The sequence below is a fragment of the Platichthys flesus genome, chromosome 1 (assembly GCF_949316205.1).
Source record: "Platichthys flesus chromosome 1, fPlaFle2.1, whole genome shotgun sequence".
Taxonomy (NCBI): domain Eukaryota; kingdom Metazoa; phylum Chordata; class Actinopteri; order Pleuronectiformes; family Pleuronectidae; genus Platichthys; species Platichthys flesus.
In genome coordinates, this window is record NC_084945.1 from 31,036,098 (window position 1) to 31,056,120 (window position 20,023).

The 20,023-nt window shown below is 41.2% G+C and overlaps 1 protein-coding gene across 2 annotated transcripts; it reads left to right on the forward strand.

Moving 5' to 3' along the window:
• Positions 1-576: 576 nt before the first annotated feature.
• Positions 577-18,603, forward strand: pdcd7 (programmed cell death 7). Of its 2 annotated transcripts, XM_062391348.1 has the most exons (6): positions 577-1,629; positions 3,343-3,481; positions 3,733-3,963; positions 4,044-4,128; positions 12,768-13,179; positions 17,542-17,677. In XM_062391348.1, exons 1-5 carry the CDS (start codon positions 658-660, stop codon positions 12,937-12,939), a joined length of 1,599 nt encoding a protein of 532 aa, XP_062247332.1. In that variant the 5' UTR covers positions 577-657; the 3' UTR covers positions 12,940-13,179; positions 17,542-17,677. The 2 variants fall into 2 exon arrangements, with proteins under 2 accessions (XP_062247332.1, XP_062247340.1); XM_062391356.1 differs by lacking the exon at positions 12,768-13,179 and having other exon boundaries at positions 17,542-18,603.
• The last annotated feature ends 1,420 nt before the right edge of the window (positions 18,604-20,023 follow it).

Genomic DNA, 20,023 nt, shown 5'->3' on the forward strand with positions numbered 1-20,023 from the left:
CTGTATCATAACTGGTCAAGTTTACTGTTCAAGGCAGGCCAGAACGTCCATCAGGCCACCAGGAAATGTTCCAGTCCTCAATGTGCAGTCCGCCACTGTTAATGTATTATAGAGAAGTGCTGCACATAGTTGTAGTGTATGAATGTGTGTGGGAAAGGGTGGATGCAAAACTATACTTTGAAGTGATTTGAGTCGTCATCAAGACATAATGACACTATATATAGAGAAACCATTGAAACTATTGAACTTCACACATTTTGTAAGATTTTGTAAATTGTTTTGGGGAAGATTGAAGAGAAACTCATATGTGGTTATTTGCATTCAGTCTGTCGACATGCTTGTGTTGCATACTGTAGACCTACAATATATTGATTCAGAATAAATTAAAATCTATTTGATGTGAGTAGAGGTTAGCTGCATTTTCTTTTCTACTTCTACGTGAGTTTTTGAATTGATGAGACTAAACATGACAAGCCATTGGCTGCAGTACCAACTTTGGTCACTATAAATGGTCGGCGATGTAATCCAGTCAAGGGTAGAAGTTGAAGTGAAGAAGAAATTGTTCGTCATAGCTGCCTTACTAAATACGTAGATAGGTCAGTGGTGAGCGTAGATTGTATATAGTGCAACGCGAGTGTAGCTTAGAAACTCTCAGACATGGACAACCGATGTCTGCACCGGGTTACGTCAGAAAATCAGGAGCATCCTGTCTATTCTGGCGGCTATCTGGAGAACTCATACGTCGACAACAGGCACCCGTCTGCGGCTCCTGAACCGACTCAGTGTTTTCCTTCGCTGGGACTACAGCCGGATCACGCCGCTCCGCCATGGACTTCTTCACCAGGATTTGTCGCTCGCAATTTCTTTGCGCCGTCTACCAGAGAAGAGGCTTTGGGAGTGTATCGCTTTGACATTCCATATGCATTTGACCCCTCCGTCCCCCCGCCTTCCTTCGGCTGCCCTCCACCTAGGCACTTGGTGAACATAGTACCTTCCGCCACGTTAAACGCGTTTAGCAGCCTCCCGCAGCCTAGAGTTGGACCTCCTGCCACCTCCGATGGTTTCCGGTCAGTGTTAGATTCCGATGAGAATCGGCAGCAGCAATATGAAGCTTACCGTGACCGGGTACGGGTCGTGGACCTGAGAATGAAAACAAAAACCGCCCTTCAGAGGAAGCAGGATACACAGTGGTTCTGGCGGTTCTGTCAGAGCAGGGTTAAACTTTCTAATACCACTAAGATCCAGCAGCAGCATCGCCTCCCCCGCTGTGACCATGTCCTGAGAGAGTCTTTGTATGGAGCAGTTCAGCTAGTTTCAGCGATTGAAAAAATGCATCATTCTTTGAAAGATAACGTGGAGAATGACTGTGTATGGACAGAGTCACAATTTACTGTTTTAAAAATTCAAAGTGAGTTCCAGGAAATAGTGAAACTGTTCAGTGACAGAGATTGTTTAAAGAAATTTAAAGCTAAACTGAGTCGTGTTGCTCAGAGGAGAGCCCGGAGCCTGAGGGCTAGTAACCTGATGCAGCAGGAGGAGAGAGACCGGTGGGAAGACATTTCTGATAAAGAGGCTGCTATAGACATATGGAGGATGAAGCAGATAAATCAAGTACAGGAAAAGATGAAGGTAAGATAACGTGATAACCGCAACTCCACAGGAAGCTTGTGAGCAAAGATTGTTGAATTATCTTGTGAAGTCAAAGGCGGATATCACTTCTTCATATCATTGTAAATGTATCTTTAATTGTACAAAGTATGATAATATTGTGGCGAGCTTGTGTGAGATGAAGAGGCTTGCACAGGGAACTTTTTCACAATACTTCACTTACATTCCATATGCTGCACGACAGCAAGCTGAATGGTTTATTCATCATAAATTTGAAGACTTCTCACATGACTGGAACCCATCACAGACACAATATCCCATAGTCCCAGTTGCTGCACAAATTAACTCAAATGAACACAACACTAACCAACCAACAAACACAAATAGAAAAAACCCACATGAACCAATTATGAAAATCAACCAAATATCAGCCAAAACAGCTGCACACCACCAAAACACAGAACAGTCCTGTGAGCCCCTGCAACATGCCTTCTTATAAGAGCGACCGGCCCACCTAACGCTCTGATCGTATGTAAGATGTTTAAATATTGAATCCCCCTCTCATAACCCTGTCCAGTGGTGTTGTGGTCTCTGGAGAAGTTGGTATGATCTTAAAGGGGACATATTATGTTAATTCCACTTTTGTAGTGCTTCTACACGTTAATTTGAGTATCTGGCATGTCTACCGACCCAAACTTGAATGTCTCATACAAACCATAGTACTTTTATTAGAAAAGAGGGCATGTTCCGCCTGTAGTTTATTAAGACAAGGAGTTGACACTACTGTAGGGACAAAAAAAAAGATTAGGTTTAGCCTTTTACCACCATTGCATGTATTTTACAGATCTGGAAAAATTTGAATACTGCAAACTATCTTTGTCCGCTCCCCTATCATTTGGGGTGTATCAATTTGGAAGAGGTCACATCCAGAGGACAATTCCTTGTTTACTTTTGGTTTCGGACCAGCTCCACAAGCGCTACAAACACACACACACAGCTGACAGTGTAATTCACCTATTCTGAGAGGTAATATTATATTAAGGACATGAAGAATGTTTGCTGGAACAAGGAAATGTAACATTTTTCACAACTAGTCAATACTTCGCTCCCCATACAGATCAACGTCCGTCTGTGACCCTTCACAATATACTCCCAAACACGTATACTGCTTATGATGAGAGGAAACACAAATTCAGTGACAAACCTTCCACTATAAGGCAAATTAAAAAGCTTATGTAAATTACATTTATACGTTACACTATAATAACTAACTTGATATAGATGATGATAATAAATATTACAGCCCTTCAAACACATGTTTTGCCCTTTGACTTATATTTCACTAGCGTCTAAATTAAATTCTATTTTTTTAATTTGGCCCACATGTTAACTTAGACTCCCTGATAAATCGATACGATTTTGGTGGTCACAGGTCAAGGTCACTGTGGCCTCAAAAACTTGTTTTTAGCCCCCTGAATGTGAATCCCAACCATGTGTTAAAGGGAATTTCTTCAAATTTGAATGAGTTCCTAGTCGGTCTTACAGATAAAGTGATTGCATTTCAGTGGTAAAAGGTAAATGTCACAGTGACCTTATATGAATCTAATTAAAAAAAGCTTGAATATGTTCACAGAAACTGCATTGGTTTGCAGGGGCATACAACCGCTGTGCGTTTATTCTAGTTCTTTCACAAAGATGATGAGGAAAATAAAGGTTACTGTGTTTGTGTATCAGGAGCAGGAACTGAAGCTGAATGCAGACCTTGTCCTCTCTGAGGTGAGGAAAAAACAGGCAGATGTCAAAAGGATGCAGGACATTCTGAGATCTCTGGAGAAACTGCGCAGGCTAAGGAAAGAGGCAGCATCCAGGAAAGGTAAGGGGAACATCTATCCTGTCTTCATCCCCTCCAGTCCCTTCATCAGTCTGTTGTGATGGAGAGACAGAGAGTCAAGGTGTTACATTTCAGAGGTAGAAAATTGTTTTGTGTCTTCTCAAACTGCATTAAAAATATATTTACTCAGGAAATCTCATAGATAAAGTTTCTCAAAAGGCAGTCGTCTAATTCCTCAGAAAAACAGAAATATCCCTGTGGAGCATCCTGAAAAGTTTGTATGTGTGTTTAAGGTATCATCTCAGAGCAAGAATGTGATAAGGCATTCAGCAGTCGGCTGGAGTGGCTGAGGAGTGTGATGAAAAGACGGACAGTGGTTTACTCGGCAGAGGAAAAAGCTCTGATGGTGATGCTGGAAGGAGAGCAGGAGGAGGAGAGGAGGAGAAAGCAGGAGGGACGAGTGAAGGAGGAGAGCGAGACACAGTTAAAGAACAAACAGAGAGTCCATGCCATTCTATTTGGAGGTAATATATTTTACCAACGCCATGATTGAGTCACATGTGTGTGATTATTGTTAATCATTTTTTTATTGTTTGATTCCTAGATGATGATGTTGATGCTGTCATGCAGCCATTCAGAAAATACTATACCCAGGCTCAACGCTCACTGCACGCTTTAATACAAGTCAGGTGAGGCCCATTAAGTCACCTATATATATTATTAGTCACTTAAATACAGAGACTGACTTACAAGTAAAGAACATAAATTACTGTCAATGACCATTTTTCTATGATTAAGAGCAGCAACACAACATGAACACACTGACAACAATGTTAGACATAACCTAGCTAACACTGGCTGTAAGAGCTCAGAAAACAAACACAGAATGGAAAAATACAACAACTTTGGTCCTAATTTAATTATAATGACGGGAACTTGATTGTGTAGTTTTGTCAGAAGAAAAACCCTGAAGCAACAAATTCATTAGGAAACAAAACCTAAAGAAACACCATAAAAGGATGTTCACCGAAAATTATAAGTCACTCATTATCCACTCACCACTATGGTGATGGAGGGGTGGGTGAGGTGTTGAAATCCACAAAACACTTTGAGTATTACGCCGGGTTCTCACCCGGGGCGGAAGCAACGCGGAAGCGGGGAGCCAAGCTAGGAAAGCCAGCTGCCTCCCATCCCCCCCTGTTAAACCTTTGTGCTGTTCACACCGGACGCACTGCGCCAAGTGTGCCTCGCGCAGTGCAGTGGTCGTTTTGGCGCCGAGTACATTTTTTTCGCTCGCAACAAGCGTATCGCGCAAGGAAACACACTGAAAAGGATTTTAAACGATATTGATGACATATTTTATATGATATAAATGATCAAATATGCATCCCATACTTTGTATTCCCCTTCTGTTGTCCTGGAGTTTTAATTTGACCAATTTTACCAATCACATTATTACATGTCCCCCTCTGCCCATCCACATACAGTGGATATAAAAAGTCTACACACCCCTGTTAAAATGCAAGGTTTTTGTGATGTAAACAAATGAGACAAAGATAAATCCTCTCCGAACTTTTTCCACCTTTAATGTGAACAATTCAGTTGAAAAAAGAAACTGAAATCTTTTAGAAGGAAAAAAAAATAATGTGGCTGCATAAGTGTGCACACCCTCTTACAACTGGGGATGTGGCTGTATTCAAATTTAACCAATTACATTCAAACTCATGTTAAATAGTTGTTAGTACACAACTGCCATCATTTACAGTGCTTCTGATCAATCCCAAATAAAGTTCAGCTTTTTTAGTAGTATTATCCTGACGTTCTCTTAGTTGCAACTTACAGCAAGACCCATTGGCTGCAGAGAGCTTCCTAAGCATCAGAGGGATCTCATTGTTGAAAGGTATCGGTCAGGAGAAGGGTACAAAATAATTTTCAATGCATTTGATATACCATGGAACACAGTGAAGACAGCCATCATCAAGAGGAGAAAATATGGCACAACAGTGACATTATCAAGAACTGGACATCCCTCCAAAATTGATGAAAAAACTGGTCATGGAGGCTCCCAAGAAGCCTACAGCAACATTAAAGGAGCTGCAGGAATTTCTGGCAAGGACTGGCTGTGTATTACATGTGACAACAAGCTTCTGTATCCTTCATATGTTTGGGCTATGATGTAGGGTGGCAAGACATAAGCCTGTTCTTACCAAGAAAAACATCCAAGGCCGGCTGAATTTAGCAAAAACATACATGAAGTCTCAAAAAGCATGTGGGAAAATATGTTGTCTGATGAAACCAAGTTGACCTTTTTGGCCATAATTCCAAAAGGTATGTTTAGCGCAAATACAACACTGCACATCACCGAAAGAACACCATACCCACAGTGAAGCATGGTGGTGGCAGCATCATGCTTTGGGGCTGTTTTACTTCAGCTGGAACAGGGGCCTTGGTCAAGGTGGAGGAACAGTTAAAAAATACCAGTCAGTTTTGGCAGAAATCCGCCAGGCTTCCGTTAGAAAGCTGAAGATTAAGAGGAATTTCACCTATCAGTATGGCAACGACCCAAAGCACACATCCAAATCAACAAAAGCATGGCTTCAACAGAAGAAGATTCATGTTTTGGAATGGCCCAGCCAGACCCCAGACTAGACCAATTGGCGCCATCACTATTATTATATACAGACATATAGATCTGCTCAAGTAGGCGCTCTGATGTAGTGTGAGCAATTTTATGTCAATTGGACAATGTTACCACAACATAATTTTCACACTGATCAGTAGGTGGCGCTATGACCATGAACTAATATTAATATATGGATGTTTTAAGGTCAGAATTGTGATCATAGGTCAGTAGTTTGGAACCGGTTCGATAATGCAGAGTGGATTAACAAAGTACTTCCGGTTTCATGGCAAATCAGTAGGTGGCGCTAAGACACTGATGACATATTGACACTTAGAGCTGTTCAGGCTTGTAGTCTTATCATGTGTTGGGACATGGTTTTTGTGCAAACCACAGGCCTCCTTTCAGTCAAACTTGTTACAAACATGCCGCATGTGCTGGAGTGGACTCAATCCCCCAAGATGCAACAGGTTCCATTGATCTTTGAAAGTCAAGGAACTCAGTCTCCCAGAGGATGTAACGGAATGCTGCATGTCCTGGGGTCAGGGCAATATCACACAAAGGTGTCAAGAGCCACCAGGGTCAACTCCTATTGGTCACTCTGGTCCAAGACCTGTGAGGTCACCGGGGCCAATATAAGGAGAGGTCTCCCCAAGATCTCTCTCTTTCTACAATCCTTCGAAGGCCAGCAGGCTGTCCAGCCTCTCTTCTCCTACATCGCCAAGGGGGGGGGGCCTGGCTGATCCAGCTTCCTTCTCTATCCAACCCACAACTGGAGGTCAGAGGTGCAGCTCCCCTGCCCACACTCTTCAAGGAAATCTCCTCGCCCTTCAAGCTCTACCAAACTCCTCGTAGCGACGCGATGTCCTGCAGGAAAACTTCAACCAGCATCTTAGCACACGGCTCGACAGAATCGCGAATGCAGAAATCTACGACCACAAAGCCAGGAGACGTCACAGAACTGCAAACTGAACAGCAACTTCTTTTCCTCTTTCCCTCGGACTGGTAACATAATCTGGGCTTAATAATTATACTACGCTAAGCAAGACTGTTTATTTAATCGGTGTGTGCTTATAAGTTTGATATATGCTCTGACGTTGTAGGCATAAGTTAAAGAAAGGTTAATAGTTAGGCTCGCCACAGGCTTTGTCCCTGACTATCATTATCTGATTAACTTCCACACAGACACGCATAGCATCTCACCTAGTTAAACCTTCCCCCTGTGCCGTGAGGCAACCTCAGAAGAAGGAGGGGGGCTCTTATCTTAGGGAGCATTCTTTAAAGCATGCTAATTTACATTCACAAACACACTCACACACCTCCTAGTTAATTAGTTTGATTGTTTAGTAACTTGTGTTTTTATACTTTATTATCAGATTGTCAGGACAGGCTTTATACGATGATGGACAGATGATCAACGGTAACGTAATCAACCACGTCATCAAAGTGCCCTTGGGTTGAATTCGTTTTCAACAAACATGCCTGCCGCTGGAGAGCTGAGATGTGTAGATGCTGCCATTGAGTCTGTTTTTGAAGACATCGACAGCGCATTCATTTTGAAAGAGGAACAGAGAACGTGGAGGCGACGCCAAAGCACCGCGCTAATCCCTATCGCGCCGGTGCTTGGCTGTTCACACCGGACACTGAAGCGACGCTGAACCGCCGGGCAGCGCTAATAATATCACCCGTTGATCCAGTTGATTAAAAGCATATACTTACTTGTGTGGCTGTAGTGGATGGGCAGAGGGGGACATTTAATAATGTAATCGGTCAAATTAAAACTCCAGGGCAACAGAAGGGGACTTCAAAGTATGGGATGCATATTTGATCATTTACAGTTGTAATCAGAAATATTCACCCCCCTAAAGATTTTAAGGATTTATCAATTAAAGTAGACAGAATCTTGTTCTTTGATCAAGATTCTGCTTCGGATGCCTTCTTTATGAGTTGAGTGATAAAGAAAATCCACACGGAAAATGCATGATGTAGTATTTGTGTGTAGCAGTATATTTTGTTAAGATAGCCATGTCACAATTATTCAACCCCTATATAATATTGTTGTTTTTAAAGCTGTCCGACAGTTTTTTTTGTCTTAAAGTTGAGTTGAAACATTATTAAGCCTTTGGGAACTCTATACTGATCCTTCATTTGCTTCAGCTGTGATGCATATATAAACCCCACCCATGAAGGTATTCAAGGTGAGTTGCAATCATGGGAAAGACAAAGGAGCTTACACAAAAGCTGAGAGAGGAGATCACACCTGAAAGGCCTTGGGTAGAAGAAGAATTCCCCAAAAAATTATATTCCAAGAGACACAATTAGACAAACATTATGTTTTACCGTTTTATTGGCTCTTGTAGGTGTTGATATCTGGATGTCAATTGGATAATCTTTCTTAAACATAACATTCCATAGCTTCCTTGGACTAGACAACTGAGTGTCAAGCTGGACCTAATCAGTCTTCCCTTCGGGCAACTCGTTATTACTTTGCCTTTTTAGTTTTTGAAGTAAATTTTGGTGAAGATCGGTCCCAGACAGAGGTAGGCATTTCAGGGTCTCAACCGCCGAAGTTTCCTTTCAAGTAGGGCTGCAACTATCTACTATGATAGTCGATAAATGTATCGATTATTGAAACGATTAATCGACTTATCGTTGATTAATGTGTGCATGCTCCCAGATAGCACACAAACACACAGGCCCAGGGGCGCCGCCACGCTCACTCGCTCAAAGAGACACACAGAGTGAGATCAGAGCTCTTTCACGTGAAGCAGCTGGTCAGTGACTGACCGGCTGCTTCTTATCAATGGAAACCATGAAAACACAGAGTTTCTCTGGTCACCACTGCTCAGAGATCAGCTCAGCAGCTTCTTGATCAGAGCAGACGCTAAAGTTGGTTTGTACAGAGCTACAGCTTCTGTGTTCGTCTCCGGTCTCCCCTCTGCTTGTTTTAATATTTCGTCAACTAAAATATGCATCACATCCTATTAAGTCTACGGCCCGGCGCTCTTCCCTGCAGGTCGCTAATCTACAGTTTCCGACACCCGACCTCAGTAAACTAACCAGGGATAAATCCCCAAAAAAGAAAAGTCTGCAAGGAAAATAGAGAGTTTAATTCTGCGTGGACAGATTAATTTGCTTTCACTGCCAACTATGTTTACATTTATGCTGGATATATGGCAAGGAATTAGCAAACAACAAAAAAAATGATGCTAAAGACATTTCCAGAGCAAGCACACAGCATCTGCTGAAAATAACCAAGCTGGAGATGAGCAAAAAAAGCATTTTTCTGTGATTAATTTATTTCAAAGTAGGCCTACACATGTATTTTGTTCTCCTCTTCATAAGAGTTTGGTGTTTTCCTTTTTTGTAACAGGTAAAAATAGCTGTTAAATGTCAACAGTTTTTTATTGTCCTATAATTTTTTTAATGCAACAAACTATAGTTTTTATATATATTGTATAACTATATATATATATATATATATATATATATAACTTTATAACCTGTGTTATCAAATAATAATTGTGGCTTCTTTTTTTTCAGGCTATATTAACCCTAAAACACTAATGTACAATTAGTTACACCATCACTATAATATACCCGATAAAAAATACTTCTCATCAAAATATATGAATGTACAATATTACATTGCAATTTGAAGTAATCTTTTATTTTCCCTGATACAACACCTCATAAAACCAAAAAATTGTATCATGGGGGGACCCTATAAAAAGGCTCTAAAATTTGTGAAAAGGTTTTTATAGAGCTGGGAACTTGTTCTTCGGTCCAGCTGTTCCTGGGAGATGTCTGGTGAAGGCACAGTCTCCCTGCATCATTTACAAATGATATCATATTCAACAAATATTTTACCCTCTATCACTAACGTCTGGTAAAAATCACCCGAACACGTGCCAATTGAAAAAAACAGGGATGGGAGCAGGGAAACTAGCCTACCTTTTATGACATCAGTGAGCAGACTGAAGTTACCCAAGGACCCACGCTTCTCAGACAGCAGCAACACAATGAAAATCCCATGACCACACTCCCTCGGGTAAAAAACACCCGGTGGTAGTGTTCTAGGGTTAAGGGTGAAATTCTCTCATATTTAGACTTTCTAGTATGCGATGGTGTTGCAACGGATGCCGCTGTTCAGCTATGTTTTGTCGCAATTGCACATGCGCGACTTTCAGCGATAGGAAGGGAGCGAGATGGCTTACTCCTCAGCTATTTCCATCAGCACCTTCGGTAAAATGACGTTTAGTTTAGCTTCACGGCACGAAAAAAGTGCGCTATGACGTATCATCGACTTAAACATTTGTGGGCGATTATTTTTGTCACTAATTTTTGTCAGCTATGTCGGTTAATCGTTGCACCCCTACTTTTAAGTTGCCTCAAGCCCGGCTCGCTCCAGATGATAGTTAGATAAAGTTGTGATTAGGCAGGATCTAGGGAATGTTTGTTGTTGTTAAGACCAGACTTAACGCTGATGTTTGCTGGTTGTTTGTGTGACAGCAGTGGGATGGAAGCAAAACACTGCCGCATTACGATCCCTTTCCTGTGGAGTCATCTCCTGGCTCCAGGTTTGATGCTTGATTAAAGGTGCGCTGGGCTCATCTTCAGTTAGAGAAGAGAGATTCCACTCCGGAGGGAGTTATGGTTAAGGACGGCTTTTAAGATTTCTGAGTAAGCGCTGCAGTCAAATTCTTTTGCATCTCTGCTGGTACGCAGTTAACGTCAGGTTCTACTGCTGCATTTGATGTCAGAAAAAATAAAAAATAAAATTCCGTGAGTCATATCGCAATTGCTTTGCATTGGTCATGACGTGACAAGACATTTGGACCAAACTACGTAACTGTAAGTTGGTAGATAAAGCTCAGGAAGCTTGCTGTTCACTTTTAGTGGAAGATAGTCTTGTCTATAAAAAGGTTAAAGGTGCCATTATACAAGCGTATGAGCTATGCCGGAGGCGTACAGACACAGATGATTTCAAACTTGAGAGGGAGCTTCTATTTGTAACCAGCGCAGCTTTTGTAGTCTTCAGGGTAGTGGTTTAGGGGATGAGGAAACGCTCAGACCAATTGCATGTGAGATAAGCCCTCCCAAGTGAAACTACTCAGTCAATCAAGTCTGTGCATTCCAGGCGTTGTACAGGTAGGGAAAACAAAGGGAGAAATACAGACAACTGAGAGACAGATGAGTGAGACGGAGAAAGGGAGAGAAACAGAGGAGTGTGAAGGAGAAAATGCATGCAAAAGTAGGAAAAAGTGGGGGCGTGGGATATAGGCAGCGTTGGGCAAGTTACTGAAAATTAGTAATTAGTTACTTGTTCCTTCTTTTAAAGGTAATTGAATTACTTCAACAGTTATTGTATATCAAAAGTAATTAGTTACTAGGAAAAGTAACTTTTAAGTTAGTTTTATGTCTGCTTTTTAGATGTAATGAATATGAACAGTATTGAACAGTCAAACACCATAAACATATTTTTTAGACCTATTTATTGTAATAAACAGCGGAGCGGACAGATTTAATAGACACACCAAATACCTCGCTTCCGGTCCGAGCCTGAGACATAAACACCTTCGGTACAGCTCATGACAGTAACAGCAGGAAACAACAGGACGCCAGCTGTACGGTTTCAATATCTTACGGATGGTTTATCCTCGTTTAACACCCCTCGCCGAGCGGAATGAGTTACAAAGCTGGTTTTAGTCCCTTTGCTACAGGTAGCGCGGAATGGGAGTCACTGTCACGTTAACCTGTCAAACTTGTCTCACGCGATTATTTGTTTGTTTAGCTGATGTTTAGATTGTTAAGATGTGTTGAGATTTATTATCTATAAAATTAGTTGAGACTTTTGAGTCAAGATGTGAAACAGAAAAAATTTAATTATAACTTTTGCTCCCTTTTATTAAATTTTTCTGAAGTTTAGCCCTTTTTTTCGAACATGCACAATTTTATATTTTATTTATTTTCTCTTATTTTGAAATGCAGCCCTAATTTTTTTAAATGAGCAGAAAGTGACTACCTTGATTCTCCTCAATGTGACTCTTACCAGAAAACTGGTGGCACAATCAAATGTCCTTATCCTGGTCACTTGATTGAAGACTGTGCAGCCTGGAGGCAGAAGCAGCTGGTTGCCGTTTCCAAGCAGCAGCCAAAGGGATTGGGGTTAATTAAAACGGTCACTATGGTTGGCCCGGCCGCCGCTCCCAAAGTGCCAGATGATTTTGGTTTAAACCTTTCATCTTTTAAGGATTTTTGTCTCTCAAAGGGGAGGCAGATGACCCACGCCCATTGACGGTGCTATGCGATACCGGCGGCTCACAGTCCTCACAACTCTCCAACTTATTTATGTGCCGACCAAACTTGTTTCTTCCCAGTTGCCATCCGCTCATTTTTTAATGTTGATGGTGTGGATTTCATCATGGGAAACAATATAGCAGGAGGTAAAGTTTATCCTGCCCCTGATGTTTTATTGATATTCTGACTTAAAATATTCAGATCTGGCTCAGAGTTTTCCAGATTTTTTAAAGTTAGCATTCTGACTAGAGCCCTGGTCAGTAAAAAGGCACAGGATGTTGATTTATCTGAATTGCTGTTTGCTTCAGTTAAATGTGTGTTTCTAAAACAGGAAAAAAACAGTTTTAATGAATACACAGACAATGTCTCTGCATATGTCTTTAAATGCATCGATGGTGTCGTCCCTAGGGTCAGTGGTAGGACTTTCCCAGACCAAAAGCCCTGGGTAAATGGTAATGTCCGTGCTAAGCTCAGAGCACGGTCCTCTGCCTATACCTCTGGTGACCTGGAGGCTTTGAAGAACACCAGATGTGACCAACGGAGCACCATCAGAGATGGAAAAAGAGACTACAGAGACTAGCTGTAATCCAACTACCTCAGCTCTGACCCCCGGCGCTTCTGGGGTGGCCTGCGACACATCACAGGCTATAAAGGGAGAAATAGCAGTGATGATCTGGCCGAGGACCGAGAAGACAGCACTCTGTCCCTGACCGTGGCTGACGTGAGGCGAGAGCTTCAAAGAGTGAACCCTAGAAAGTCATCTGGGCCCGATGGAGTTCTAGGCCGCGTCCTCAGGGGGTGCGCCAACCAGCTAGCGGAGGTATTCACCTCCATATTCAACATCTCCCTACATCTGTCAACAGTCCCCACCTGCTCCAAGCAGGCCACCATCATCCCCATACATAAGGAACCATTCATCACCTGTTTAAATGACTACCGCCCTGTTGCACTGACCTCCACCATTATGAAGTGCTTCGAGCGGCTGGTCAAAACCGTATCTGCTCTACCCTTCCGAACACCCTAGACCCCTTTCATTTGGCATTACCGCCGAAACAGATCCAAAGATAAATGGTAAATGGCTTTGAATTTATATAGCGCTTTTCTAGTCTTGATGACCGCTCAAAGCGCTGTACAGTACAGTTCTACATTCACCCATTCACACACACATTCATACAGTGCATTTATTCACAGCACTTAGTTATTCCCTGGGGGGCCATTCGGGGTTCAGCATTTTGCCCAAGGACAATTCGGCATGCAGATGGGTCAGACTGGGGATCAAACTGCCGACCTTCAGGTTGGAGGACGACCACTCTACCACTTAGCCACAGCCGCCCGCGATGAGGCCATCGCCCTGACAATGCACACCCTCTCCAACCTGGAAAATGGTAACACATACATTACCGTTCAAAAGTTTGGGGTCACTTAGAAATGTCCTTATTTTTCAAAGAAAAATAGACATCATTAAATTAATCAGAAATACACTCTATACATTGTTAATGTGGTAAATTACTATTCTAGGTGGAAACTGGTTTTTAAAGAAATATCTAGATAGGTGAATAGAGGCCCATTTCCAGGAACTATCACTCCAGTGTTTTAATGGTACATTGTGTTTGCTAATCGCTTAGAAGACTTATTGAAGATTAGAAAACCCTTAAAAACCCTTGTGCAATTATGTTAGCAGCGCTGAAAACAGTTTAGCTGGTGAGAGAAGCTATAAAACTGGCCTTCCTTTGAGCTTGTTGAGTATCTTGAGCATCACATTTGGGGGTTCAATTATAATCTCAAAATGGCCAGAAAATGAGAACTTTCATCTGAACCTCACCAGTCTATTCTTGTTCTTAGAAATGAAGGCTATTCCATTCGAGAAATTGCGAAGAAACTGAACATTTCCTACAACGGTGTGTACTACTCCCTTCAGAGAACAGCACAAACAGGCTCTAACCAGAGTAGAAAGAGAAGTGGGAGGCCCCGGTGCACAGCTCAGCAAGAAGACTAGTATAGTCTCTAGTTTGAGAAATAGACGCCTCACAGTTCCTCAACTGGCAGCTTCTTAAAGTGGTACCCTCAAAACACCAGTGTCAGCGACTACAGTGAAGAGGTAACTCCGGGATGCTGGCCTTCTAGGCAGAGTTGCAAAGAAATAGCCATATCTGAGACTGGCCAATAAAAAGAAAAGATTGATATGGGCAAAAGAACACTGGACATTGGACAGAGGAAGATGGAAGAAAGTGTTATGGACAGACAAATCAAAGTTTGAGGTGTTTGGATCACATGGTGGAGGTAATTTGATGGTCTGGGGCTGCTTTGGTGCTGGTAAAGTGGGAGATTTGTACAAGGTAGAAGGGATTTTAAATAAGGAAGGCTCTCACTCCATTTTGCAACGCCATGCCATACCCTGTGGACAGCGCTTGATTGGAGCCAATTTCCTCCTACAAAAGGACAATGACCGAAATCACCCCCTCAAATTATGGAATAACTATTTAGGAAAGAAGCAGGCAGCTAGTATGCTGTCTGTAATGGAGTGGCCAGCGCAGTAACCAGATCTCATCCCCATTGAGCTGTTGTGGGAGCAGCTTGACCGTATGCTACGCAAGAAGTGCCCATCAAGCCAATCCAACTTGTGGGAGATGCATCAGGAAGCGTGGGGTGAAATTTCTACCGATTACGTCAACATATTAACAGCTAAAATGCGAAGGTCTGCAATGCTGTAATAGCTGCAAATGGATCATTCTTTGACGAAAGCAAAGTTTGAAGAACAAAATTAATATTTAAAATAAAAATCATTATTTCTAACTTTTGTCAATGTCTTGACTATATTTTAGATTCATTTTGCAACTCATTTGATAAATTTAAGTGTGAGTTTTCATGGAAACACGAATTGTCTTGGTGACCCCCCAGTGACCAAGGAGATGATCGTCAATTTCAGGAAGCTGCAGGGGGAGGGGGGGGTCACGATCCCATACACATCGATGAAGCCGTTGTGGACAGAGTCTCCGACTTCAAATTCCTCGGTGTGTTAATCAAGGACGACCTTACCTAGTCCAGACAAGCGGACTCGGTGGTCAAAACTGCCCGAAAGCGACTATACTTCCTGAGGAGGCTCAATAAGTTAGGCCTGTCTGCAAAAACATTAACAAACTTTTACACATGCACCATTGAGAGCATCCTCTCCGACATTGACTTTGACTTTTTTTTCTACAGTCCACAACCATTGTAGTTAGCTGTTCCATTTGTGTTGACTAAGGATTGTTGTCATGTCTTTAATGCTGCAGTGCTCCAGTGTTGTCTGGTCCCAGCATGTGCTGATGTTGATAGCGTGACCATTGTGTTTGTTTTAGGTTGTGGTTTTGAGTTCAAGTGTTACTGCTGCTAGTCAGTGTCGATTTCCTCTTTTAGCAAGTTGTTTTTAGTTCATTATTATTCTTGGACCCTTGGACTTTACTCAAGGAACATAACAACCGTCAAGGAATTTTATGCTTTTTCTGCTTTGCCTAGCCAACGCAATGTGAGTGATGAACAAAACATACAGTCAAAGTGTTATTTTGATAACTTCAACCTGAACTCTAGTGAACAGGGGCATGCATAGAGCTTTTTGTAGTTGTATGTCATAGATATGACTGTGAGTTTGAAGTTTGCTGAACCATTCCCACAATGCGCTTGTCTTCGTATTCATTTTAGAATTATCGACATTATCTTTTCCCAGTGTCTTAAATTTGTTCATACTTTCTTGAGTCTGCCACCTCAATGCAGGAGCCCAATAATTAGCACGTGTGCTGCTCTTCTTCCTACACTCTGTGCTGTGTAACTCTATTCCAGCCACACGATTGGTTCGGCACAGCGCAATGCTCATTATCGTTCGCTGTTTCTCCAAAACATGGATGAGATGAGTTCCATCAACGTTATATTGTTTTATTGGCCAGCACTACTTGCAATCAAAGATTTATTCAGTATGGGCTAAACTAGTATCAGTTTAACCTGATACTAGTTTAGTATCAGGTTAAACCGATACTAAACTATCGGTTTAACCTGTATATTGGACGGTTTTAACCTGTATATTGGACGGTTTTCATTGAATATCAATTAAACATGCTTAGCTGAATGAGTGCATTTCCTTTCGAGAGGACTGTCTCTATGCCTATTGTTAATAACAATTTTTAGAGGCTATGACTGTGTTTAAGGTCATACATAGTGTCAGATTCTTGTCAAAGATTTTTCTAAAACCATTTATGTAAGAGAGCAAGAGAGAGAGAAAGGAAAAGAGAAAGCGGGACTATGCGAGTGCTGCTCTGAAAAAATAATAAAATTATCATTATGTGATGATCAGTGTTGATATTGTGGCATCATGGAGGGGTAGGTCTGTGCTGTTATTTTCCCTTAGGTTCTGATTCTATCATAAATATGTTACGCATATCTTTTATAATCAACCACTCATAGTGATGAATTTTACCCCGGACAAACATGTTCACTAGAAGTATCCACCGTCGAATTTTTTACTTCCTCATTTTATCGACACTGTGTTGCAGATGCATTCGTTGTCAAGCCCTCTCGACATCTTACCCAAATCATTCCTAAAATAATCAATCAGTGCTATTATTAGAATTATGTAGAATTATCAATTGTTCTTCTGTCTAAATCCATGATTTTTTTTAGGAAGCCACCATTCAGCCTTTATTGAAAAATGCAAAATTTAAAGGCAAAATTCTTAAAAAGGTGGTTTCGACCCAACTGCTAGATATCTGTGAGGATAATGAAAAATCAACAAATTCCAGAGTGCAAATGACAGCTTATGGAAACCGCCCTCCTTAAAATTACTAATGATTTATCAATTTCTGCCATTGCTGGTGATGCACCGTTTTACTGCTCCTTGACATCAGTGTCGCATTTTACACTATTGATCATAACATTCTGATCAATAGGCTAACACAATGCGTCGGCATATCGGCATATTCAAGTTATATCTCTTAGATAGATAAACGTCAGTTTCCATTGGAAATAACCCCTCATCCTTGGCCCAATTGTGGAGTGCCATAAGGTCCATTCTTGGTACCATACTATTTTTGCTCTTCATGCTCCCATTAGGAAACGTCATCAGCCGTTTTAATGGGATATCATATCATTCTTATGCCAATGACAACCAAATATACTTTGGACTGTAATATGTTTTTTGTTTTGTTTTTTGAAGGAGAGAGTGGGATGTGTTTACGGTTGAAGCGGATCATCCTGATGGATCTCTGGTTCCTCAGAGCTGGATCCTCCCAGACCCCCCGTCACACCAGGACTGGGTTTCCACTCTCCACACATAGTGAGACAGGTCACTGTATGTACTATCAATAAGAGACAGAATTAAACTCACAGGTGTCAATCAAAGCTCCCATCCCTTACCCCTCCTACGGAGGACATGGAAATAAGGCAAATTTATTTGCATCACACTGGACTAGCACACTCTAACTGTATTAATAAATACCTAGAATAATTCCATATACTGTTAGATAAAGAGAGGCCTTGGTTCTCTTGAAATAATGACAAAATTGATAAAATAAGTACCAAGTTTTCAGACCAAAATTCTGTATTTCAGACCTAAAAAGTGATGATGTGATAACTGCAGTTAACTCACTGCAGCATAGTGAGGAGACAAACAGTGTGTTTGTTTTAATGATGGCTCTGGACTACCTGATGAGATGCAGTATTAACAAAACCCAAGTGGAGACCAACTAATAGTGTCATTCTATTGTGATATTTCTCTCATACAAAGCTAAATCCATTCATATATATTTTTTATTTCACGAATGAACAGGTTAACTTTGGTTGTACCTCCCTAGTTATTGTTAGTGTATCTAAACTCATCTTTACCACCCTAATACAATTGTATTGCATTGTTTACTATAGTGGGGTTTTAGCCTCAATGGTTCCTGTCTTAAATTTATCCAGTAATCTGCCTTTCCTCCCTACAATTTTTTTTTTTTAGAACCTTGTAACAAGTCTTTAAGTTACTAATCAACACACCTTGCAGTTTGTCTTAATTAAGGCGGGGTTCTATCATGTTTAAAATTCCCTTAAGACTCAATTCTTTTAGCATATAAATTCTGACTGAAATGGCCATTTAAAGGTTGTTGTTTTAATTACCCAGTGCAATGAGATGTGTATAGGTCTATGCTTCATTACCTTGCACTAGACAGACAAGTTATTTTTTCCCTGTGTGTGTGCTTGTATGAACATAAGCAAAATAAAGATGGTTAAAGACTGACCGAGCTCCTTTATCCTCTTTTTTTCTTGATTTGGTGTTGTAAAGAAATAACTAGATTTGCAAGTCTGCTCGCAGCAGGTAGATGAGATGGTGTCAAGGGTCCACCAGGTGCCTTGTAGGAGTAAGCTATTATTATAATATATATTATTATGTCACTGATATTGACACCCTTTGCTGTAGATCAGTATGGAAACACATTATGACTCACCCATGGTAAATCACAAATGAGAATCACCAGTGATAAATTGTCTGTGCCCATGTGACATTAATTAGCCAATGAATTATTAGATCCATGTTCTAAAAATCAATCAATCAAATTTTATTTGTATAGCCCATATTCACTAATCCATGGTGCGGCCACAGAGGCCCTGGATCTGCGGGTGATAAAGCAAAGGGATTCCGGGGAAGGGGGATAGGGATGGAGAAGAGGAAGGAGAAGCTGGAAAGAGAAGCTCCGTGTGTCATGTGTCATAAAATAGAACAAGTAACGTTCTGGCGCACTAATTAGCTCTAACTATAAGCTTTATCAAAAAGGAAGGTTTTGAGCCTACTTTTAAACGAACAGATGGTGACTGCCTCCCGAACTGAAAGTGGTAAATAAAAAAGCCACCTGTTATTTCCTGTGACAATGGTGAAGACAAAGGGGCTGTCTGAGGACATCAGAAGGGCTATTACTAGCATACACAAGACCTCCAAAGGGTATAAGGCCATCTCCAAAGACCTTGGTATCCCTGTTTCAACAGTGCGTAATGTTATAAGAAGTTTGCCAAGCATGGAACTGTCAAGAAGCTCCCTTGGCATGGGAGTAAGAGAAAAAATGAAGAGAGAAGTCTTCCGAGGTCGGTGCGAGTGGTGGGAAAAACCTCACATCAATCATCTAAAGACCTGAAGGCCAACCACGAACAGTCTGGAGTCGTGGTTTCAACAAGTACCATACGCCACACACTAAACCAAATGCGGCTTTATGGGCGAAGGCCAAGGAAGACACCATTGCTGAGGAAAAGACATAAAAAGGAATGACTGATCTTTTTATGTAAATACCAGCTGAAAAGTGCAAGAAGCTCATAGATGGCTACAAGGAACGTTTGTATGCTGTCGTTCACTGTCAAAGGGTGTTCAACCAAATGTTAAAGTGGGTTGACGTTATCTCTGCACGTGATGTTTTTTCTGTTTCTTCTTTGAAATTACAATATGCAAGTTGAAAAAACTATCTTTTTTAAAGACCTCCAATTAAAATATCCTGATGATATAAATTTGGTACATTTCCATTTATTTCTGAAGATATTGCACAGGTTATGCAAAAAATGTAAGGGTGCCAATAGTGGTGAGCAGGACTTCAACCACAATAAACGGGACGGGAGGCTGATGATTCCAGAAATAGACAATTTATACAAGTCTGACACATGATTTAAAGAGACTG